The 25,133-nt window shown below is 37.5% G+C and overlaps 1 protein-coding gene across 1 annotated transcript in view; it reads left to right on the forward strand.

Moving 5' to 3' along the window:
• The window catches only part of NCKAP5 (NCK associated protein 5), a gene marked incomplete at both ends in the record, with an annotated part of 891,793 nt that overhangs the window by 310,636 nt on the left and 556,024 nt on the right, over positions 1-25,133 (forward strand). The window contains one exon of the mRNA XM_080689066.1: positions 23,245-23,308. Coding sequence (XP_080545192.1) covers positions 23,245-23,308 — 64 coding nt within the window. The remainder of the gene's footprint in view (positions 1-23,244; positions 23,309-25,133) is intronic.

Here is a 25,133-nt window from a genome sequence, read left to right on the forward strand (position 1 = left end):
GTCCCTGAAAAACCTCATCACATTGCACTTACTATACAAAATGATTGATATTGGAATGTAGTCATATGTGCATGTTATGCATATAAAGTTATGAAATAGGAAACCTCTATATTTAATAGATTATTTTCATGAGTCAAAATTTATAAACAATCTATTTTCATTTATTTCAATGTATATGTGCATGTGTGTGTGTTGTGTGTGTGTGTGTGTGTGTGTGTGTAAAACAGAAAGAAAAAAGGATGTTAGTCAGAATATAAAAATAACTTTATTTATAAGGTTGAAATGATTTATGCTTCCAAAAAATAAGCATAGATAAGACCACGGACCAAAGTAGTATTTGAGAAGTTCTGGCTTTTGGAGATGGGAACTATATATGTCAATGTGTATATTTAAAACCTTTTGTCTTGTGATTAACCTATATGAAATAGGTCAATGACTATAATATCAAATGAAGAATTACAAGGAGTTCTATTCTTTCCTATGTTTCTCTCTAAACTTATTTTCTTTAACAACCCCCACCCCTCCCAGCCTCACACTGGCATGGGCTGATTTTTAACAAATGGCAGGTTTTCTCAGTGAGCAGCAGTTATCCATTCTTGGACTCATATAACAGAGAAGCTGGTCTGTTGAATAGATTCCATGTGGTTCCTTCTGTAAGCGCTTATCTTGTTCACTGGTTGCTTTGTAATTGTTATTACTTTGAAAAAAAAAGCATTTCTTTTTCATCTGTACACTCCGATTATATAGAAGATTTATTTTTGCCATGGAGGTATATTCTTATCAGGATGTTTTTCTTTCATTTCACAAATATTAGACCTAGGATGAAGCCCTCTTACAGAGGGTGCCAAAGGAAACAATACAATAGGCATGTGCTTTGGGAGGTTAGCTAGAGAGCAGCTATCTTGTTTTTCTTGCTTGCCTTTAATCAATGCTTGTATTCTCTTAATGCTTTCTTATCCATCTTTGGTGGGCAGGTTGTGAATTTCCTTCCTTTCTTCCTTTTCTTTTTGTGACAGTGTTTCTATTTCTTTAATTTATCAAGGTGTCACATACAGCTGTCTTATTGTATTGTGGTAAAAGACATTCTCCATTTGCCAGAGTCTGTTTGTTGATGGGTTTTCTTTCCTTCTGGACCAAACTAGGCCATTGCTGGTTGTTTTGCTTTGACTTTGAAATATGTTTCAGTTTCTAACTTTGTCAGTAAGAATATTTTTGTCCTTCAAAGAATTAAGCCATTCTCCAAAGGAAAATGGAGATATCTGAAACATCTTTTATTGGAATGCTCATCTATAACAATCTGTTCTTTATTGTAACCTGTTACTATTATGCCTTTCTTCTATTTAGGTGCCTGAAAAATCCTTTTCTTTGTTTTGTTTTCTCCTTTGTTTTATAGATATGAGAATTTAGATAAGAAGCAGAAAACATAAGGTTTTTGTGATTAAGAATGATGTAATCCCCAAACTTTAGTTTTATCATTAAAAATGTACATCTTTTCTTTACCTATTTAGTTATAGAGAAAATGATTTTGCTAGAAGCCCTTGAAACTTTAGGGAATGTCTTTCTTCTGGGCTTGGGAAAATGGGTAGAATAAAATTAAAGGGGACAAATCCTTTGGCAGTTTACACATTCCATTTGTCTCCTTCTAAGACTTTTTACTGTCTGCCATATTAAAAAACAGAGAAGCAAATTTAGAGATCATCAACATGATAAGAGCTTAAGAGCTTAAAATAACTTCTTGGTTTAATTTGCCATCAGTAAGGTCAAAAACAGCCCGTGGTATCTTTTTTCTCTTTTCTTTTTTATTTGTTTTCTGACAGTTGACCCTATCTACTGCTCATTTCTTTGTTGTATAGGATAGACATTCTAACCATTATGATTTTGGAGCAAACATCTAGCAAGTTATTTACAGAGCAAATGAGTGCCAAAGAAGACTTTTTCATGGAATGTGTAATATAACTTGGTTCTGTTTTTTATCTTAGTTTAGATAAGCCTCTGTATGGACTAAGCCCCACCACCCTGCTTCAGCTGTGAGCTTGGCAAAGCCTAATTAACCCCTTTGGCTTTTGTGACTGTGCCAGATCAAAACCCAGTGAGATGTTAAGTGACATGAAGTAGATGAGTAGGTTGATTATTTAACATGCCGATTGGTTATTCCTCATGTTTCCATATGTTTTCACTGTAAAAGCAATCAGCCCTGGAAGTAGGACTAGTTGGAGCCCAGGGGGAGTGATTCTCTTTTAATTAGATTTACTAGTGAACTCATGAGTATTTTTTCTCAGCAAGAAAGGTACTCAACATCTTTGTGTCTCTCTTTCCTCATTACTGAATTTAGGATGTTGATGTCAAAGATCTCTTTGGGCCACTACTCAGAGGGTCAGGGGGAGCCTCACATTTTCTTTCATTTGCACATCAGTGGTTATCAGTGTCTTCTTATTACAAGAGACCTACAGGAATTGTCAGCAGCAGCCCCTGAAAGCAGGTATGGGGAACAGAAAGTGGCAAGATGCTTTACTGTAAAAATGTGTAAGCCAGGCATGGTGGCACATGCTTGTAATCCCAGTACTTGGGAGGCTGAGATAGGAGGATTGCAGGTTCAAAGCCAGCCTCAGCAACATAGTGAGCATCTCAGAAATCTAGTGAGATACTTTTTCCAATAAAGAAATAAAATTGGGGCAGAGGTATAGCTTGGAGGTAGAATGCCTCTAGCTTCCATGTCCAGTACCATAAATAAATAAACAAACAAACAAATAAATGAAGTGCAAATTAGTAAATAGGAAACTATCAAAACTTAAGAAACAAAGAAGCTTTTCCAAATGATCTAAACCTCTCCCATACAAGCAAAGAGATGACAGCTATTAAGATCCCATTAAAATGGTTTGCCACAGATGAGGAAATTGATATCCAACTCTGTTTCCAAATCAATGGCTCAAAGGAAAGAGAGAAATTTGGAAGATGTTAATGGCCAAGCAGCTGATCAAATACTTTAGAAGGAAAACTGTTTGGAGTCTGGGTTAGCAATAGTAAAGCCCCAAATTACAAACTAGTAGATTACTGGATTGAGAAGGGAGCATCAGAGAGATGGGTAAATTAGCCAAAACTCTAAAGAGCAACTGGTCTACTATTATAACGGAATTAAAAAGATTTAAAATCAGAAAAGATCCTGGCATAGTGGCACACGATTATAACCCCAGCATTTGGGAAGCTCAGACAGGAGGATCATGGTTTGAAGACATTCTCAGCTACTACTTAGTGAAGCCATTTGCAACTCAAGTGAGACCTTGTTTCAAAATAAAGAATTACAAAAAATAGGGCTGGGGATGTAGCTCAGAGGTAAAATGCCCCTGGGTTCCATCCCCAATACCTAAAAAAAAAGAAAAGAATTTGATTTTATTAATATTTCATCTAACTTGGTTGTGGTGGTGCACACTTGTAATCTTAGTACTGGGCTGAAATAGGAAGATAGCAGATTTGAGGCTAGCCTCAGAAACTAAGTGAGATATTGTTTCAAAGTAAAAAGGGCCGGGGCTATAGCTCAGAGGTAGAATATCCCTGGGTTCAGCCTCTGATACCACAAAAATAAAAACAAAACAGTAAAAAATAACAGGGCTGGGAGTATAGCTCCGAGGAAGAATGCCCCCCCCCCCCACACACACAAAGCAAATGTTTCTTCTGTGTTCTTTTCTCTATTTTATACTCTTTTTTCAGGCGAGTTTCTGGCTCAGCAATACTTATCCACTGCCATTGATACATGAACATAATTGTAAGGGTGAATTCTTCAATGAAGCCTATCATTGTTAGCCCCTCTTCTGCATGTTTCATAAAAATCCCTCATTTAGTTCTCACAACAACCCTAGAAGAAGATGGAATGTTGAGGTGCAGAGAATGTATGAGTCAGAAGGGGTGGTAATGTTAACAAATGCTCCCCAAATCACAGTGAGTTGGGATAAAGGTGTATTTCTTACCCTAGTAGATGTTTGGGGTGGGTTTGCAGGTTTACTGTTTCAGTACTTCCGTAGCCCAAGTCCCAGGCTGGCCTCCTTGAACGTGGTGGATCATAATGAGAGAAGAGAGGTGACACCCATTGCTTTGCTGCTTAGTTTCTGACCAGGAGTTCCGTGTCTCATTAGCCAAAGCAAGTTATAGGCCACTTGTGGTTGTCAGTGGGATAGGAAAGTAAAACCCTCTCCCAGTGAGCGGCAGTGTGTGTTTGTAACTAATGACACACTCTCACACAGGGAGAACAAATAACCTTTGCCAGGTCTGGGTACTGGTCCCAGGAAGAGCTGGGATTCTGAGCTCAAGCAGTCTAGCTGTGGAACCATTGTTGTGTTAACCACAGCTCTCTTCTGCCTCTTTGGTTGTCTGATTCTCAAGGGGAAATAGAGTGGATTTTGAGAGCTCCCTGTGAAATTCATTTAGATTTTTTCATGTCCGTATTACTGAATAACCACATGTCACATAAAAATCATAACTCCAGCTGAAATCACACTGACAGCAATAGCCTGAAGTTTAAGAATGAAGACTTTGGAGTGCCTGAGTCCAAATTCTGATATTACTACTTCAGGACTTTGTAGGAGATTCTCACTCTTCTCTTTACCTGATTTTCAACATATGTAAAATGGGAATAATAATAGTACCTAACTCAAGGTTGGGGAGCAGATTAAATGAGCTAATAAACTAACTACTGTACTTGAAATGAAACCATTCCTTGAGTATTAATTGACTTGGGAATTGTCCTCCTCTGTTATGCAAATGAGGTATATTCAGGACATTTCCTGCTAACCAACTCAGTCTTCATCTGGCCTCTAGAGTGAAGGTTGTTCACCCTCCTTCAGAAGGAAGCTTTTTGTTGGTTCTTTGTCTGAACCACTCATTACTTGCACTTATCTTCTTCTTTGAAGATACAATATTTCCTCCTTCTCTCTCTCTCTCTCTCTCTCTCTCTCTCTCTCTCTGTGTGTGTGTGTGTGTGTGTGTGTGTGTGTGTGTGTGTGTCACTGAAACATGATAATTATAAGTGCTTAGATTTTTTTATGTATAAATAGAAGTTTGCAATAACCTGTATTAACAATTATCTTTCTTCCTGGTTGTTGTGCCACTATGATTTTATGCTATGATTTTGTAAAAATAGCTGCTGCCCTTGGCCCAGTCATTTCTCTCCTGTTTCCTAAAACACTTTTATGACTATTGAGAGTATCCTAAATGCTTATATATTTGAGAGTTTTTCCCTTTCCTCAGAGTTTTGACTGCTATAATATACACAGGTTGAACAACCTGAATCCAGAAACCTGACACACAAGAATTTTCTGAGTTTTGAGCATACAGCAAGCACTTAGACTTCCGAATTTAGGATGCCAAGCTAGTGAAGTCCCTGATAGTATTCCAAAATATGAAAAACACCTAAATCTGAAAGACCACTGGTCCTTGAACACTTTGGAAAAGGGCTGCTCAGCCTGTGTTCAGTTATTTAACAGACTGGTATCTGTTCATTTCTCATCTCATAGATACTAGGCTCTTTCTCTCTCTCTTCCCTTCTTTCTCTCTAAAGATTTTTCATTTTATTTTGTATTTCTGCCATATATCAGCCCAGATATTCATTATTATGAACAGTTAGCCATAAATAGGAAGATTATTTACAAAGAAAACAGGGATGTATGATTTCCTCTTTTATTTTCTAATTTCTCAAAGAACCTCTTGTGTCCTTTGGTATCATTCTCTTGGTACTTTAGACAGTCTTGCTGTAGTAGTGAGAATAGGAAGAGAAGAGGAAGTTGCTCCTGACCTCTTTGTGTCTTAAGAGTGTAGTTTTTAGCACTGATGCTACACATATTGTGTGAACCTGTGCACAGGATTCTATAGTTGGTAACCTTTCTACAAAAGCTCAATATAAATTAAGTGTGCTGACCGTGGAGACAGTGAGACTATATACAGAAGGCACTGTGTGGACTAATTGCTGTTTAAATGTTGTGAGAGGAAGGAGGAATGTGTTCAGTAAAAGTGATAGTAGGGCCGGGCGTGGCGGCAGCACACGCTTGTAATTCCCGCGCTTGGGAGGCAGAGACAGGAGGATCCTGCAGGTTCAAAGCCAGCCACGCTGGCTTAGGAGACCCTGTTTCCAAATAAAATAAAATAAACGTATAAAAATACGTACTGGGAGTATAGCCTGGAGGTAGAAGGGTTTCCAGGAACCCCAATACCACAAAAAAGTGATAGTAGGGGGGTTAATATGATATGAAGAAAGTCAGATAAAAGCTCAGTCTGAAGTATTTTAATAGGAAATTTCCAGTGGAGTTAGTCCAATTGAAATGACTATAAAAATTGAGGTTAAAAAGCTGAGATGTTCATTTTTTGCTATAGGTTCAAGTAAAGATTAAGAAATACACAGCTGGGTGTGCATGGTGGCACATTCCTATAATCCCAATACTTGTGAGGTTGACACTGGAGAGTCACAGGTCCTCAGCAACTTAGCAAGACTCTCAACAACCTATTAAGACCCTGTTTTCAAAACAAAAGTAAAAAAGCTGGAGGTATGATTTGGAGGTAGAATGCCCCTAGGTTCAGTTTCTACTAGAAAGATGGGAGGAATTTTTTTTTTTTCAAGGAAAGAATGGTATAAAAGTATAAATAATGAGCCCATCTGGTACACTCTACCCATTATTTCTTTCCTCAGAGCCGCCCCAAATGCACAAGGGAGAGGAGCATGTCTACTGTCTGGACCAAAGTTGTTTAGTCCAAGTGTGTGTCTGGTTCACACTGTAAAGGCCCTGCAGGTATTGTGGGGTCACAATAAGGTCTTACTCTGGGGAATATAAAATGTGGAACCAATGGGAAGAGGAGCCCAAAGCCCTCGAGCTTGACCAGGGTATCATGGAAGTATCTAGAAAGGAAACCTGGCACTTGCCTCTCCCAGGGATTTGGTGTTTCACATCTTTCTGAATAATCTTACCACATTTGATAAAATGCCTTTTTTAAAAATAAAACTTTAGCCACAGTGTATTCTGGTACTTGTAATCAGGAATAACCTGACTCATACAGTCCATGTAGAAAAATTAGAAAAGAATATAACCAGCACATAAACCTTCATGGTAAAAATGATTTTGTAAGGAAAGTATGCTTGGTTCTGATAGGTTATGGACTCGTAAAAAAGAATTGGCAGACGACCAACAGATCAGAAATTACTCTTCCTGGGTACTTTAGACAAGGCTATTAAGTTGAATGGTTTATAAAAATTCAGTGAATTTATAGTGCTCCTGAGGGTTAATGATGGCTCAGCTGGGTAGAAACCTGAGTTAAGGAGTGGCTAATATAGGTACTGTCTCTGGGCAGACCAGTTCCAAGACCACAGGTCACATAACTCCTCACTTTCACCAAGTGACCAGCATATACTCTGTAATGGGATGGCCAGAGTGGGACTGCCAGAGAATGCACTCGCAAATCATCCCCATTCCGGAAGAAGACCAAGTCAGTTTTCTCCTAATAAAGCACTAAGGTAGCATGGTATCTTACACTGGACACCACAGTAGACTTAGTTAAAAAAGCAGGACAATGTAATTACTAAAAATATCTCTGTGGGCAGGATCATGAAGGCCTGTGGAAGTCCAGCTATGAAGTGTAATGTGAATAATTTATATAGTTTTCTTTTTTTGGATACATAACCTTCTTTATATTTCACTGGATGTAAATTTTAAATATATTAAAAGTAAAGCCTAGCTGGGAGGGGTGACCACAGAGGGGGGAAATATCTGTTCTATGACTTAGAATACCTGAACATGTGTCCAGGTTTTTGTACCGAATCTTGGAGCAGATTTGTTTTCCATTACTTGTTTCCTCTTTTCTTCTATAATATTGAACCCCTAAATTTTTATCTATACACATGACTGCCTGGAATAAAAATTATATTATCCAGCCACATTTATAACTTTAAGGGAGGGACTATGTACTCCTTCCTTCCTTCCTTCCTTCCTTCCTTCCTTCCTTCCTTCCTTCCTTCCTATTGGTGTATTGTAGTCATACATCTTAATGGCATGTGAAAGAAGTGAGTCCCATAGGTTTGGTTAAAAAAACACCTCAGCTCTGCAGCAAACACTTCATAATCCTCTTGTTATAAAGTTCTATATTTGGCCAGTTTGTCTCTAAAGACTTGATTCTCCTGGTCAAAAGTGAATACTTTATTTTTGAAAATATTTTGAACTTTCTTTAAATCACTTCTTCTATTGTACCAAGCTCTGTATATATGTGATGGGTTGAGAAATGCATGGGGATCAGGTTTCAGATATCAGAATTTAAAAGTTTTTGAAGATTCATACACGTTAGTAGTTGAACATTCCTAGTCCCCAAGTCTAAAATCTGAACCGTGTCATGGTGCTTACAATTTAGGGGTTTGGGATTTGGGGATTAGGAATGCTCAACCTGTATATAGAGGGATGGATTGATTATATACAGACATAGAGTTGATTAGCTGTGTGCTGAAATATATCTGAAAGTATCAGTTTGCTAGTATTCCCATAACAAAGTACCCCCAAAAGAGTAGATCATATGACAAAAACCTATTGTCTCAGGATTCTGAAAGCCAGAAGACTAAGATCAGGGTGTAGGCTAGATCTGCCCCTTCTTAGGGATTTGAGGATCTTTCCCTTGCCTTGCACCTGCCGCCTGGTGGCAGATCTCTGCTGGAGATCTCTGCTGTTCATTGGCTTGTAGAAGCTGCCCCCAGTTCAGGTATTAATTTTCACAGTGGTTTTCCACGTACGTCTATCTTCAGATGTGCCCTTTTTATAAGAACTATAGTCATATTGGGATAGTAGTGCCTACTCTAGTGAACTTATTTTAGCTGATCATGGTAGGAAAAAAAAAGTCTCCACATAAAGTCACATTCTGAGATATTAGGAGCTAGGGCAGCAAGAGCTAAATTTGAGGAGAGCAGGGCACATTAGAATCATAATACTGAATATAGAGACATTAGGTGTTTTCTGCCCCAGAATGGTCCCTGGCTATAGGATTGAGCCTTATGTATATGTGTGCTATCCATAGAGCCTAGCAAAATGCCTCCAAAATAGTAGGAAGAATATTTGTGAAATGAATTGATGATATTTTCAACCTAGCCTTAAAGTGACTACTTTGTTGACTAGAATTCACTGTTGTTTGTATATTTGAATCACCAGCAAAGACCAAAGGTTTTCGTATACAAACTTTGTATTCCTGGAGTTTCCATCAGTACATCTTTCAATGTTTTACTCTTGAAACACCCAAGCCTTTTTCTGAGCCTAGACAGATGGCTTCAGTTTCTACACAGATATTATCTTGGGGCCTTGATCAAAATAGAGACAGAATGCAATTTGGGGGGTACTGATAATTGAAAGCCATGAAAAACTAAATTAGTTGTCACATAAGGGCTATTTTCACATGTCAGGATATATCAGCATGTGTTTTCTTTTTCTTTATGAATTCCCCTTCCACATTAAGTTACATATATCACATCAGTTTTGAATGTTACCAAAACTGATGAAAGAGAAGTTTAATTAATAGTTTTTTCTTAATTGCTAATTAAAATACAGACCTAGTCTTATTCTTGGCTAAATTTTCATAGGGAAAGAAGAAATACCTGGAGAGCATTAAATCTTAGGGAATCTCAAGTTTCTTAGAAAACATGGAAACAAGCCAGGAGTAGTGGCTCATGCCTATAATCCCAATACTTGGGAGTCTCATATAGGAGGATCATAGGTTCAAGGCCAGCTTCAGCAACTTAGTGAGACCCTGTTTCAAAATAAAAAAAAGTAAAATAGAGCTGGAGTGTACCTTAGAGGTGGAATGCCCCAGGGTTTAATCCCCAGACCCTCCTAACAGAGATTATATCTCCAAGAAATATACATATACACATATATAGACATATGTACATATATATATAAATATACATATATGTAATACGTATATATAGACTTTATATATTATATATATATATTATATATTATACATGTATATACAGAAGTAGAAAACATATATATATATATATATATATATATACACACACACATATACATATATATGTTTCTTTTGTTGGGAATGGAACCCAGGGACATTGTACCTCTGAGCTGCACCCCCAGCCCTAGTTTTTATTCTTTTATTTTTGAAACAGGGGCTCACTGAGTTGCAAAGGGCCTCGCTAAGTAGCTGAGGCTGTCCATGACCAGTGATCATCTGGTCTCCGCCTCCCGAATGCTGGTATTACAAGTGTGTGCCACCACGCCAGGCTTATGTATGTATTTTTAAGTCCTTATACTCACTTTCCACTCAAGGAAGACGTTACTGTAAGAATTAAGAGTAACAAATCCTAAATTGAAGTTAAGGGAGTTTTTGCTCTCAAACGTATTTTAGAGACATATTAGATAGCAAAGTATTGGCATTTTCCTCTGCTCCAAAGAATAGGGAGGGAAGTGGTTGGGTTGCTTTATTTTAGAATTGAATTCACTCTGGGCTCTTTGGCTCTTTTGACTATGAAGATGACAGCACATATTATTCAAGTTAAAACTAACAGTTTCAAGTGTAAAGAAGAAGTAGAAAACTCAAAAAAATAAGTACATTTCTTGGCTTTTTTATTGACTGACAAGAGAACATGTAGTGTCTAAAATGTATAAATTGCTACATTTGTGACTGTAGGAGTAGGGTTCACAGGTAGCTTGCATGATCTTACTGGCCCATTATCTAAAGCATGGGAATAAATTCTGATATTGAATAAGGTGAAGGCAGCTTTGCAATTTGCCTCACGTCAGCTAGACTGTCTTTTCTCTGAAGTGTGATTCTTTATACGCTGAGTGTGTATTCATGCCCCGGACACACAAAGACAGTGATTCTCCAGCCTCTGAGGGTCTTGCAGTTCAGTATGGGAGAGAAGCAAGTAAGCAGACAATTGCCATGCAGCACAAACGAACCAGTTAATGAAAATGTTTGTATGATTTCAGGCACTGTTCTTGAGAGCAGAACAATTTTGAGAAAACATATATAGTGTAAAGATTTACAGAGCTATGCTTGTTTTGTTATTTTTTTTGAAAGGCAGCAACTAAACAGGGTTTTTGTTTGCTTTTGCTAATTATCTCTGTTTTCCAACACACTAAGAATTTTTAAAGTCTTTTAATTTTTTGTGGGGGAGGGAAGCATTCCTTAGCCAGCATAACGCAGTGCGATTAAGCCATCACTCTGCCAAAATCAGCGGGGTGTTCATGTCAACAATGTTGAGTTTCCTGCTCAATGACTACTCTTAGCTGCCTGGTCACAGAATCCTGTAAAGGTCAACAGAATGTGAAGCACTCTCCACTAACTTTTATGCATTATGGGTGCTAATACTTTCTTTTAAAGCATATAAAGAAAGAGTGACTTTTGGTGTTTTAAATTTGTGGGGCAATTAAGGATCAGAAAAAAAAAGATGTGTATAAAGGACTTTCTTTCATCTGTGTTGTGGCTCTGGAAGTTTGTCTAAATTCAGCCCTTGCACTGAATATCTGGAGGGATGGGTAATTAAATGATGTGCCTTGGAAAGCCTAATTAGTTTAGTCATGACTCAGACTGCTGCTGCCACCGGTCTTCCCATCTGCCCATGCGACAGGTGCACCTGGCACTTGGCATTGTCACGGCCTGGAGCGGGTGGCTCCCAGGGCGCCTGTGTGTGTGTGCAGAGAATGGTCTTGGGCCGCCTCGGGGGAGCGAACCTGTTCTCACCACACATGTACCCGATTGCCACCGGCTCTTCTTCTTGGAGCCCACTGATGATTAATTGAATCTTTTCTGGAAGATTTTGGTGTATGACTCCCTGTCCCAAGGCATAAATGAGAGCCATCTATCTAATTTTCCTCTTGGCCTTTGGTGGTATCTTCATGGAGAAAACCAGGAGGGAATTTTAATATAAACTGAATCTGTCTCTGTGTTTGATTTGTACTTCTCTTCTACTCTAGGGGAATATCAAGGCCTGGAGTTCAGTGTCTTCTTGAAAACTTATTTTAATGTTTTTTCTCATTGGTTCACATTAAATTGGTTAATAACATGGTGCTTCATTTGGTACTCAAGCATCTCACATTATTTGTGGTTATGTCCCTTGTAGTAGACGCAGTGATAACAACCAGTGGTAGATATAGAGGTCCAATTTCTAACAAATATGTATTCATTTCTATTTTACAAATTCTTGGTGGTACTGGGAATTTAACCTAGGGATATTCTATCTGCAAGCTACACCCCAGCCCTATTTATAAAATTTTATTTAAAAAAGAGTCTTACTAATTTCCTAAAGGCCTTGCTAAATTGCTGAGGCTGGCCTCAAACCTGTGATCCTCCTAACTCAACCTAGCTAAGTATTGGGATTTCAGGTATGTACCACCACATCTTGCTAAATTTGCAAAATTTTAATCTTCATATTTAAGGTTTTCAGAAATGGGATGGTGGGCATGTTAATCAGCCTCAGTGAGCAGCTTCAGTTTCCTAACTTTCTGTAGATCTATAGGGCCCAAACTATTTTTATTTTGCTTTTATTGGTACACTGTAATCATACATCATGGTTAGATTCATAGTGATATATCCATACATGTACACATCATGGTGTCAAAACTATTTTTATAAGAATACTAAGCAGCCAGGCATGGTAGCGCATGTTTATAATCCCAGCATTTGGGAGGTTGAGACAGGAGAATCATGGTTCGCAGACAGCCTCAGCTACTTAGCGAGGCCCTTTGTAAGTCAGTAAAACCCTATTTCAAAATAAAGACTAAAAAAATAAGGTTGTGGTTGTAGCTTGGAGGTACAATGATCCTGGGTTCCATCCCCAGTACTGCAAAAAACAAAGAAACAAAAAGAATACTAAGATGTTATTTGCCTTTTGCACTAATTCTCTCATAAGCATGCAGAGTTTTGCTAGAAGCTACTTCATGTGTGACACTGCTTCCATGGAATTATAAGCAAATATAAGACACTATATGTCTTATTTTTGCTAGCAGAATATCTGTAAAAGTCTAAAACACTGATGCTCATTTTACTAATTTTTTTGAACTCTAGAGTTATATTTCATAATTATACATTTATGTGAACCTAAAATAGAATTCTTACTGCTCTTTTAAGTGAATTAATATGTATTTCAAAGCTTTAGTTTTACTTGTAAATATGGAAAGTCTTAGTAAATATAACCCAGAACAATGACAGCTCTTTGAGGTCCTCAGTGATTATTTTGCAGATCACAGAGCGGTACTGAATTAAAAAAAAATTTTGAGAATCATTGCTGTATATCATAGAGATGATGATAATGCCTACTTCCTGGGATTGTTTGAGGTTTGACTATTTCATGCAACTTATTAGAATAGTGCTTCACCTAGCAACTATTCAATAAATAGCTATTTTGATTACATTATAATTGGAAAAATTGGTTAAGTAAGCTGGAATGAAATCCTTGGCCAATCTTAGAACAGACATGGATTCGACAACACTATATCCAAAACATCTAGGGGATCTGGTCATGCTGGTGTACACTTTTATTTCCTGTACTTGGGAGGCTGAGATAGGAGCCTCTGCAACTTAGTGAGACCCTGTTTCAAAACAAAGAATAAACAAAGAATAAAAAGTAGGGCTGGGGGTATAGCTCAGAGGGGGGGAGAGAGAGAGAGAGAGAGAGAAGGGGATTTAGATAATAACACAAATCTAATAGAGATTAACATTTTTGTAAAGACAGATTAGTTCTATATGATTGTTGCTGAAAGGTATGAAATTGAAAAAAAGTCTTCAAAATAGCAGAATATACTTTTCCATTTAAAATAGCTTTGATTTCAATCTTCTCCTAAAACATGAATACCTGACATTTACTTTAGGTGCAACTGAATGCAGGCCACCTGTGTTGATGTGCTTGCTGGAGCTCAGGCGTGTTGTTTGCAGACCTTGCACTCTGAATTTGAACAGGTCATATTCATTTTTATTTCCCGCACCTATATTAGGCCTAGAATAAACTCACATTAAGTATTTACCTTAATTAAGTCTAAGAAAGTGAATTAGAATTTTCATTATCATTGTATCATATAGTTTTAGTTAGTAGAGTATTCTAAGTGAATTAAAGTCAATAAATGTATATATTGCAATGTGGCAGATATGACTTAAAGCCAACATGAGCTTAGATTTTGGGAGAAAGTAATACTACCACAGTATCTTTAGCATAGTAAAGGGAACTGATTTTGGATTTGTAAGATACCCAAGAGGTTTTTGGATTTTCTTTTTAGATATATGCATGAATATACTTAGTCATTATGTTTTGTTTTTCTAGAAAAGTCACACAAATTTCACACACAGGTTAAGCAGTTCCAGGCACATTTCTGTAATTTTAGTAATTTTAGTTGAGACAGGAAGATTGCAAGTTCTAGGCCAGCCTCAACAACTTGGTGAGACTCCCAGCGACTTTGTAAGACACTGCTTCAAAACAATCATTTTTAAAAAAGAGCTGGATATATAGCATGGAGCTAGCATGCCCTTAGATTCAATTTCTAATACCACACACACACACACAAAAAAAAAAAGTCAATCAGAGATCACATACAGATCTGGCACTTTAATCAGAACATGCAGTATGCAACATCTCCACTGTTTGTTCCAGGGTCCAATTGTCTTTTTACATGTGTCACAATGCACATCGCATTGAATAGTGCACTTGGGGGTGAGGATCCTTAAGATGAGTAGAGACAGTTCATTACATTGACAGCAAACACCCCTGGTGTATTCCCACAGGGTGCCATCTGCCTAGTGGAGAGATAATGCATGGCGCTCCACTTATCCTTTAGGAGAGTGGGCTTCCTTTAGAGGAGCCAGAGACCATTGACTTGTCTCCAAACAGGTATGCTGTCCACCCTGCACCCTAATGTCTCCATAAAACTGGCCTTTCCTTGGGAATGTTTTCTAAACCTGCAAGCCTGCAGGTATTTTCTAAACTTTACACATGTTGATGTCCTCTTGGTTTTAATGAGGACGCTCTTTTCTGGGCTTAACATGCACATGTATGAGTGATATTCTGGATATCATGATTTATGTTAAAAATAATTATTGCTAATATCTTTAGTTGAGATAGTCTGGGGCTGTACTGAAGAAACTTTATAAACCAGAGACTAATTCTATGTTTGGGTCTAAAATTGAATGAGAAGAGATGCTTTATTTCATCTTAGAAAAAAATACTTCTTTACGTTTAACTAAAAGAAGTAAGTGTTGTAGACTCCTTTGTTGCCTATCCTTATATTATATCTTCTTCCTATTCTGTAACTGAGGATCCACTGCTTTTGATAAAATATCCCTGGGCATTTGTTTTGTAATCATAAAGTCAATACTCTCTTCGTAATGAGCTCCTGGCTGTACCACAGACGTAAAACAGTAATACACCGCATAAGCAGTTGTGTTTCCAGGAGAGGGACTAAGGCCTTCACATAGGCACAGGGGCGGGTGGTTATGTGATGTATTTAATTTGCTTTGGGTAGCTTGTGAGGCAAGTATCATTTATTAATTTACTTATTTTTTATGCAAAGCTGTTTGTAAGAAATTTCAATTTGCATGAAAAATATGCTCAAACCAACTGGTTCCACACACATATTGGGACCACGGGGATTTGCAGTTAGGATTTGCCAAGGACTACTGAGCCCACAGGCAAATGAGATTACTGTAAAAGCAAAGACAGAGCTATTTATTTTTGATAGGTTGATTGAATTGGCAGTTTGATCCCTAAAATTCTAACATCTAGAAATTCTAAGTATTTTAACACAGATACTTTCACCTTTCAACTTTGTTACTTCTTTAGCTTTAAATAAAGAATGACAGTCTTTAGTGGACTCACTACTAAAAACGGGTATAAAATGAACATGTGGAATACCGAGCACTCAAAATACTTAGAATACAGGACTCATTGAAGCTACAGTAAGAATCCTTTGTTTTGTTTTTCACCTGGAAACCCTCTTTTTAATAGAAATACCATTCAGAAGCCTCATTTTTCCAATAGCTCAGAATTGAAGTGTTCTTGCTGTGGGAGGACTCAGTTGCCCCCGGCTCTGCCCACTTACCCCATTAAGATCCTGAACTGTTGGGAGTCCACCCTGACATTATATTGTATTTCCTAGTTAAAGCATTTAAACCAATTACAAAGCATAGCTCCAAAGAGACATCCCCATTGTTGTTCTCACAAATCCTGCCCCTTTGCTAAGTCATTGCTCTGAGTTTAGACAGCTCTCTATGGTCTGGCCTGCAGTAACTTTCCCATTTGAAGACTGGGAAGTAGGGATCGGGTAGGGATCATCTTTCTGGTGACCTGGTTGTTCTGAATTCTCCTATTTGTCTCACCTCTTTCCACATGGCTGTTTGAATATGGGCTTGTCTCTGTTTTCTCTTTATGTCAAACTGAAATTGGCATTTCTAGTTTTGAGATATTTTATACTGTCTTACTAACTCAAATGGCTAATATGCAGCCCCTTGAGAAGCAGCCCTGTCATATTGGTTCATTTGCTTTTTATTGAATGCTTAAAAATGTAGTGCATGGACAGTCTACTACATTTCATAATTTATTAATACTGTCCTTTTTAAATACAATGTGATATCTAAAACCATTAAGGTTTTCTTTGAAATTGAATTTTAAAAGATTTGACAAGTGCCTATACAATGTGACAATCACTAATAGTTGTTATGAAGGCTACTTCTTTTAGGAATAAAATTGTGATGTTCCTAACCTTTATACTATATAAAGACTCCTATTTAGTAGGATGATAGCGATAAGATAGACACTTGCTCTATTCCTGAAAGTGTCTCTTTTATGTTAAACCACTCTTCTGAAAAATTAACGTGCCATTAGCATATATATTAAATCTTTCTCTGAGGAATCAACAATCAAGAATGATGACTCAAGGCAATTTTCCAGAACATTCCTCCATTCTTGGTTCTGTATCTGTCTTCTAGTTGATGTTCTCAAAATGTGTCCTAGACCCTTTTTATCCCTAAGACCCATTCTTATTTGGAAACAGGGTCTAAGTTTCTGATGCTGGCTACCAACCTGCAATCTTCCTGTCTCAGCCTCTCAAGTACTGAGATTACAAACATATGTCACAATGCCCAGCTACTAAGATCCTTTCAATGGATCTGCAGAGTCAAAGCTATTTTTGTAGTAACACTACCATGATATTGCCTTTTTCACATACCTTCCTTCATATGTAGTGCTTTCTAGAAACTGTACATCATGTGCTTTCACAATAGATTGAATGCAGAATCAGATATGAGAACTTAACTGCCATTAAACCAGACATTAAAAAGATTTAACATTCTAAAGGCATGTCACTCTTGTGAACTTTACTTTTGTTTGGGAATAAATGGTTATTTTTTCATAAAACTGCCTTAAATACATTAATGTAAACTTTTTTTTTCATTTTAGAGTTAATCTTTTTTTTTTTTTTTTTTTTGGTGGTACTGGGGTTCCTGGAAACCCTTCTACCTCCAGGCTACACTCCCAGATGTATTTTATACTTTTTATTTGGAAACAGGGTCTCTTAAGCCAGTGCAGTTGGCTTCAAACCTGCATGATCTTCCTGTCTCCACCTCCCAAGTGTGGGGATTACAAGCGTATGCCACCATGCCCAGCTATTTTAGAGTTAATTTTTTAAAATGCCAATTTTCAGCTGGGCATGGTGGCACATTCCTGTAATTCTAGTACTTGGGAGGTTGAAACACACGTTCCAGATCAGCTTTAGCAATTTAGCAAGACCCTCAATAACTTCACAAGACCCTGTTTCAAAATAAAAATAAATAAATAAATAAATAAATAAATAAATAAATAAAAAGGGCTTAGTGTGTGGTTCAGAGGTAAAATGCCCCTGGGTATATATATATATGTGATATCATATATTTAATACATTTTATATAACATGTAATATATCTTATATATAATATATATATCAGTTTTTAATTTTTGTTTGGTAAATATAAATAAATATAATACACATAAACAAAAGCTTTTGGATCCAAATATTTGAGAACTACTCTTGTCCTTCTCCTTCATATTAAGATATTTACCTGGTGGCCTATGGAAGCTGTGCTTTTCATAATTTCAGAATATAATTAAGAAAGCGTTTGTAGGTACCCAGAGCCTGAAGATGCCCTGTGGGAACCACTGTGGCATTTGTGTGAATAGGTGTTACTGGCCATGAAAATATGAAGTAAATTAAACCAGGCAAGTTGGTATTAGAATCTGGACTGATTCATCATTTAACAAATCATATTTATTTTGTTGCTACTGTGAGTACCTCAGTAGGCGTTATAGAGATGAAATATATATATATATATATATATATATATATATATATATATATGAATATATGATCACTGCATCCAGACAATCAGATATTAGAAAAATATTTTAACTATTTCACAACCAATAAACTGCAGAAACACATTGATCCAAATTCCAAATTTTTGGCTACTACTGTTAAAGTCAAGGAGGAATTTATAGTCTTATTCACAGAAAAGATATGCTGAGAAAACAATAGAATAAAGCATATGACAGTGTGTATAATGCAGTTTAAAAGTGAAATGCCTTCATATATCAGTGTACAGGGAAAGCAATATAACAAATGAGTTTCGGAACTGTCATATTAAGTTAAATATCACTAGCATCACAGCAGTGTGATATTCTGGTCATGTTGGTGTGCTTTTAATACAGAAATGTTTACTTCATATAAATCTAATGACTTTTAAATTTTAAGTGCACTTAGATGTATATTTATGATTTCTTAATTTCTTTGTGTATATTATCCTTCATTTTAAAAATATTTTAAAAAACACTTAAAATCCGGGTGTGTTGGCGCACCCTTGTAATCCCTGAGCTTAGGAGGTGGAGACAGGAGGATCGCGCTGGTTTGAAGCCAGCCTCCCTGGCTTAAGAGATCCTGTTTCCAAATAAAAATATAAAATAGGTCTGGGAGTGTAGCCCGGAGGTAGAAGGGTTTCCAGGAACCCCAGTACCACAAACAACAACAACAACAACAACAACAACAACAACAACAACACAGAGCTTCTCTGTAAAATGTTTAACTCTTTATAGCATGTACTTTAAAACATTTACCATAAGATTCCTAGATGCTCTCAGCTTTCACTTTTCCTAAATTTACCAAAACTTTCAGCAGGTTCTTCTCAGGATCATGACAAGAAATTACTTTGTGTCTAATCTAATCTTCAGTTTGTGGATAATGTGTTCTTTCTCAGAATGTGTAATTATAACATTTTTAATGAACATAAAAAGGTGAGCTGATCCATTGTTTTAAGAACATACATCGTTTAGAAGATTTCAATCAAGACACACATTGCATTTCATCAAATGTAGTAATGAGACTTGAGAGGTGGGCGGCCCACTTTCCACCTCTGGGTCTTACTGATGTGATACAACCACTCTGCATTCTTTTAGGCCATGTTCTGAATTTCCCAGCCAGGAGTTTTATTTATTCCCACCCAGAGCATTATTTCTACTATTCCACTCTTGATGCCTTCATCTTCTGTCTCTAATTCCCCTCAGTCACTCTCCTGAAGTCTCTGCTCATCTATCTGACTTTTCCCTTATTTCCAAATATCTGTTTAAATTTGACTTATAAGAGAAAACACACAAAAACATGCATCTATTCATTTGTCGAGACTGGCTATACTCAGTATATTTCTGAGTTCCATGCATTTTTCTGCAAAAGGTAGGATTTTGTTCTTCTTTATGGCTGAATAAAATCCAATTGTGTGTATATACCATAGTTTTGAGATCCATTCATCTGTTGCTGGATACTTAGTCTGGTTTCATAATTTGGCTATTGTAAATTGTGCTGCTATGAACATGGATATGTGTTATTACAATATTCTGATTTTATTTAATTTAGGAAGATGCCCAGGAGTGCTATCACTTGGCATATGGTAGTTCCATTCCCAGTCTTCTGAGAAGCCTCCACATTGATCTCCATAGCAGCAGTAGTAGTTTGCAGTCCCACCAATAGTGTAATAGAGTTCCTATTTTCTCACAGTTTTGCCAGATGTATTATTATATGTGTTTCTGATTATTGCCATTCAGACTGGAGTTAGGTGGAATCTCCGTGTAGTTTTAATTTGCATTTCTCTGATTGCTGAAGATGTTGAGCATGTTTTCATATATTTTTAGCCATTTGTACTTCTTTTGAAAAACTCCATTTTTGTTGCGAACTTTTGATGGGATTATTTTTTAATGTTAAGATTATTAAGCTCTTTGTATATTTTAGATGTTAGACATTTATATGATGGGAGAGGGATGAAAATCTCCCATGCTGTTGGCTTTTTCTGTGAATTTTCCTGGTACATACATTTCTTAGATTAATTCTAACCCATTCATTGGTTATTGTTTTAATTTCTTGAGCTTTGGAGGACTTATTGAGGAAATTTCTACCTGTACCAACATGTTGGAGTGTTAGTCCTAAGCCCTCTTCTAGCAGTTTCAAAATTTCTCTTTAATTTCTAGGTTTATGAACTAATTTGAGTTGACTTTTGTGCGAGGTGAGAGGTTAGGGTTTATTTTAGTTCCATTTTTTTAACATATCAATAGCCAGTTTTCTCAGCACCATTGATTAGGTATAGATTATTCCTTCTTAAAAGTTTATCTATTCTGTAGTTAATTAGCATGTATATTTTCAGATTAAGGTTATTGCAAATAGTGCTTCTATGAACATTCTACTCTGTCTTTGAGTGAATGTGGGTTTGGGTGTATTCTTCAGACTAGACCTGCTGTGTCATTGGGTATAGGCTGGATTCTCCCATTTTCTTTCACTTTGTGAATGTTTGCCACTATTATCCCTTTACTGCATTTTTTGGTGAATTCCAAGGGAAGTAGATAATTGCATGTGTTTAATGTCTATATAAAACATGAGCCCTAAACTGGGGGTGGTGGTGCATGCTTGTTATCCGATCACTTGGGAGGCTGAGAAAGGAGGATCGCACAGGTTTGAAGCCAGCCTCAGCTATTTAGTGAGGCTCTCAGTAACTTAGACCCTGTTTCCAATAAAACATAAAATAGATCTGGGAGTATAGCCCAGAGGTAGAAAGCCTCTGGATTCCACCCCCAGTATCACCAAAAACAAACAAACAAACAAACAAACAAACAAACAAACAAATAAATAAATAAGTTCTAGAGCTGGGCATGGTGGTGCATGCCTGTAATTTCAGCTTTGGGGAGGTTGAGACAGGAGGATCATAGTTTGTGGACAGCCTCAGCTACTTAGTGAGGCCCTTTGCAGCTCAGTGAGACCCTGTTTCAAAATAAAGAATAAAAAAAGGGCAAGGGTTTAGCTCGGTGGTTGAATGCCCCTGGGTCCCATCCCCAGATCCACAAAAAAAAAAAAAAGAATCCTATTAATCTCTGTGAACTCTTTACTTCTTGCACTTGTCCTTTATTGTACCCATCAGCAACTGTGTCAGAACACACAATGACCCTCTGCCTTGTTTGTTAAGAAGGAGCCCGTGACTTCCATCTCTTTATAGTTCTTCCTGTCTACTTTGCTGCCCCGTTTCACAAGGACATGCAGTGCACAGGTCTTGCCCCAAGGTCACCGACCTCATATCCATTAAATATCTCCTGATTCTAGTTTCTCTTTGTCAAGCCTGTGTCTTTAGGCATTATGACAGGGGAGAACTATTTCTATTAGAAGTCTGCTCGGCTTTGGCAAACTAAAGTACATGCTCTCTAGGCCATCAGAGGCATGAGAGGCCCAGGAAGTTAGGAGTGAAGAGATGCTGCCGCTCATCTGAGTCCCGCAGCTTCCTCTCTGGTTGCATGTGGCTGATGCTGTACATAGAGCAGACTCGAGGATGAACTATCACTCAAAGACTTTCATGTGTTGATAATAACCAAAGGATTTTAGGGGAAATCCCTGCTGAAACCAAGATTTGGGGATGACTGGGAGAAGTCACTTACCTCTACGTTATCTATCAACTTTTTTTTTTTTAAAAAAAACTAAGAAACTACCCAAACTGCCATTATCTATCAGTTCACAAAAGTAGTTTTAATTATGGTGAATATTTAGTATATTGTAAGTGAAATCACAATTACATTTATCAGAAACATAAAATGAACCTCATTGTTAAATAAAGAATAACAAAATTATCTGATCTTTAAATCTGAATGTTTTAAAATTTTCTGGACCCTGAAATATGACATGCAGAATTTTTATTTAGGCTTCTAAGTGGGAAATCCTAAGATTTTAACCTAACACTATTCATGGCAGGCAGAAGTTATTTTTACTTAGCCTCTATGATCCTTAGTTTCCTCATCTACAGATGGGTCTAATAAAACATTATGGTAGCTCTCAGCCTCATAGGAGCTGGGCAAAGTTCCCAGCACAGTGAGGATTATATGTCAAGCTGAAAGATTATTTTCTATTATTATTGTTTTGAGAGTGATGCATTTTTTGGGGGGTTGTGGTACTGGAGATGGAACCCAGGGGCCTTCTACCTCCGGGATACACTTTCAGAGATATTTTATATTTTTATTTGGAAACAGGGTCTCTTAAGCCAGCAAAGCTGGCTTCGATTCTGCGCGATCCTCCTGTCTCAGCCTGCCAAGCATGGGGATTACAAGCGTGTGCCACCATGCCTGGCTAGAGTGATGCATTTTTTATTGTATTGGGATTGAACCCAGAGGCATTCTATGTCAGTGCTACCCACCTAGCGGCCTTTTTTAAATTTTGAAACAGGCTCTTGCTAAATTGCTCTCGCTAAATTTCACTAATTTGCTGAGACCAGTCTTGAGCCTCTGATCTTGTTTCTGCTACTCAAGCACTGGGATTACAGGCATGGGCCACCACAGTCAGCTATTATTTGCTCTTTAAAATGTGGTCTTGATGTAGAGTAACAAAACCAAGGTAATTAAAAGTATATAAGGCAAGCTGATAGAGATACTATCTGAAGTGTTGTAGGCATAGAATATATACACACAAACGATATATATTAATAAACTTAAAGCTTTTATTTAACATTTAACATTTATTTGTAATTACAAAAATCCAAGTTGGGGAAAAACGTCTCTTTCATGACACTGGACTAAACAATGCCCTAATGGCCTATTGCTTTAAATATTTATAGAAAGTGTCAGGGAGGAAGTGAGCTAAGGGACAGAAGGGGTTTCCTCTGGAGACTTCAGAAGAATGTTTCCTAGCCATGCTGGTGTCGCCTCTTCCCTGGGGATGGGCCACTCATCATATGCTTTTATTTTTCCAGGGAGAAGTTGGCTGTGGCCCGACTACAGCGAGAAGTTGCCCAAAGAAGAAGTGAGGGGGCCAAGGTAAGTCCTGCCTACTCTCTGATTGTTCTGAACCTGACACAGGTCTCTGGCTCAAAAGGCATCTTGTCCCATTGAGGATATCTAAGGAAAGTATTTGCTGACAGCAAACTTGATATTTTGGTAAATGATGCATTTGTAAGGCAGTTTAAATAGCTCTACCATTTGCAAAGACATTGAGGTATTAGTTGAAAAGAAAACTTCTTGGGCTTTGAAAAAGGTTTAGATATTCAAATGGTTATAATGCTTTATTTCAAAAAGGTCTACTGAATACCCATACTTCCACAAAGTCCGTAAGTGAGCACTTTTTGATATTTAGATGAAGACACTTCAATATAATTCTACCCTTTTAGTTCTTCGAGCTTAAATAGATAGCCCGAAAGAACACCGAGATGTTTGCTAATGTAATTGTCTTTTATTCTATCCTTTCTCTCCACTATTTGCAATATATTTCTCCCTGTCCTTTCTAGTGTGTCCCATTTAGAAAAGTGATGTTTCCTTGCGCTTTGAATTGTACTAAAATCAATATGGTTGTTTTGGTCCATAGCAACTTCATTTTATAGACTGTCTTTGGCAAAGTATCTGCCTGTATACCACTGTAACATCCGAGATGACTGCCTATGTGGGGAAGGTATCTGTGTGGATTAACTGCTGATGCTACCTCTCAGAAGAAAATATGACACTGGACTTATTTTTTCCCACTCATGATAAAACTATGGTATATGTGTAATGTTTTTCAGAAGAATTCATTTTTCTCCCCACATTTCCAGCCCCGGAAGGCTGTTTCCATTTGATTTCACATGAGTTAATTGACAATCTATCCACTGAAAAGAATGAGAAATGTGTAAAATATGCTAGCCTCAGGCTTTTCCCCACAGGGAAAGCAAGATGCAGGGCGAGAAGCCCGAATAATAAGGTACAGCGGCCCATGAACAGCCTAAAATACTTAGGGACGATGGTTGCAGTGTTTGTTTTGCTAGTGGTCCTAAAGCAGAAAGAATCTTGAGGGTTTAAACAATATGAAGCAACCAATCACAAACATTTTTGAGCAATGAAATGGAAACGAGTTGCAGGAAATAAAGTTTTTTCTGAATAGTGAACTGCACATTCCAAATGTGGAGCCTTGACTGCATTTGAGGATGTCCATAGGCTAGGTCCCCGTGATGACTCAAGGTTGTGTTCAGAATGAGCTCCTGTTCAGGGCTTCACAGGCCATTCTTTAATTGACTATGAGAAGGTGACTTTTCTCAGTTTCAGTTTTTTCATCTTGAAAATGCAGAGGTTGAGATTTTATGATTCTATTAGCTTCGAGGATCATGCTACTGAACATTTGCGTGTGTAAAGTTTTTATGATGCGTAGCTTGTAGCTTTTACTGGTAATAAGTAAATGTTACTGAAGCTCATAAGAACAACAGGCCTTGAAGAATGAACTTTCATTCCTCTTAACTCTGATGTTGAGTGTGCCTGAACTGGGAGGATCTCAGGAAGGTAACTCAGTATTTTTACAAAAACAAACCCCTCTTTTAAAACATGATAGAAGCCAATTGTTTCATGTAGAAAATTCCCAGAAAACACACAGAAAAAAGTTGGTTCTGGTTACTAAAAAAGGGCCCTTTAAGCCAGGCATGGTGGCACAAGTTTATAATCCCAGCGCTTGGGAGGCTGAGACAGGAGGATCGCACAGTTCAAAGCCAGCCTCAGCTACTGTGTGAGGCTCTCAGCAACTTAGTGAGACCTTGTTTCCAAATAAAATATAAAACACATCTGGGAGTATAGCCTGGAAGTAGAAATCCCCTGGGTTCCATCTCCAGTACCATACACAAAAAAA

Source organism: Muscardinus avellanarius (assembly GCF_963383645.1).
Source record: "Muscardinus avellanarius genome assembly, chromosome: 2".
Lineage (NCBI taxonomy): Eukaryota > Metazoa > Chordata > Mammalia > Rodentia > Gliridae > Muscardinus > Muscardinus avellanarius.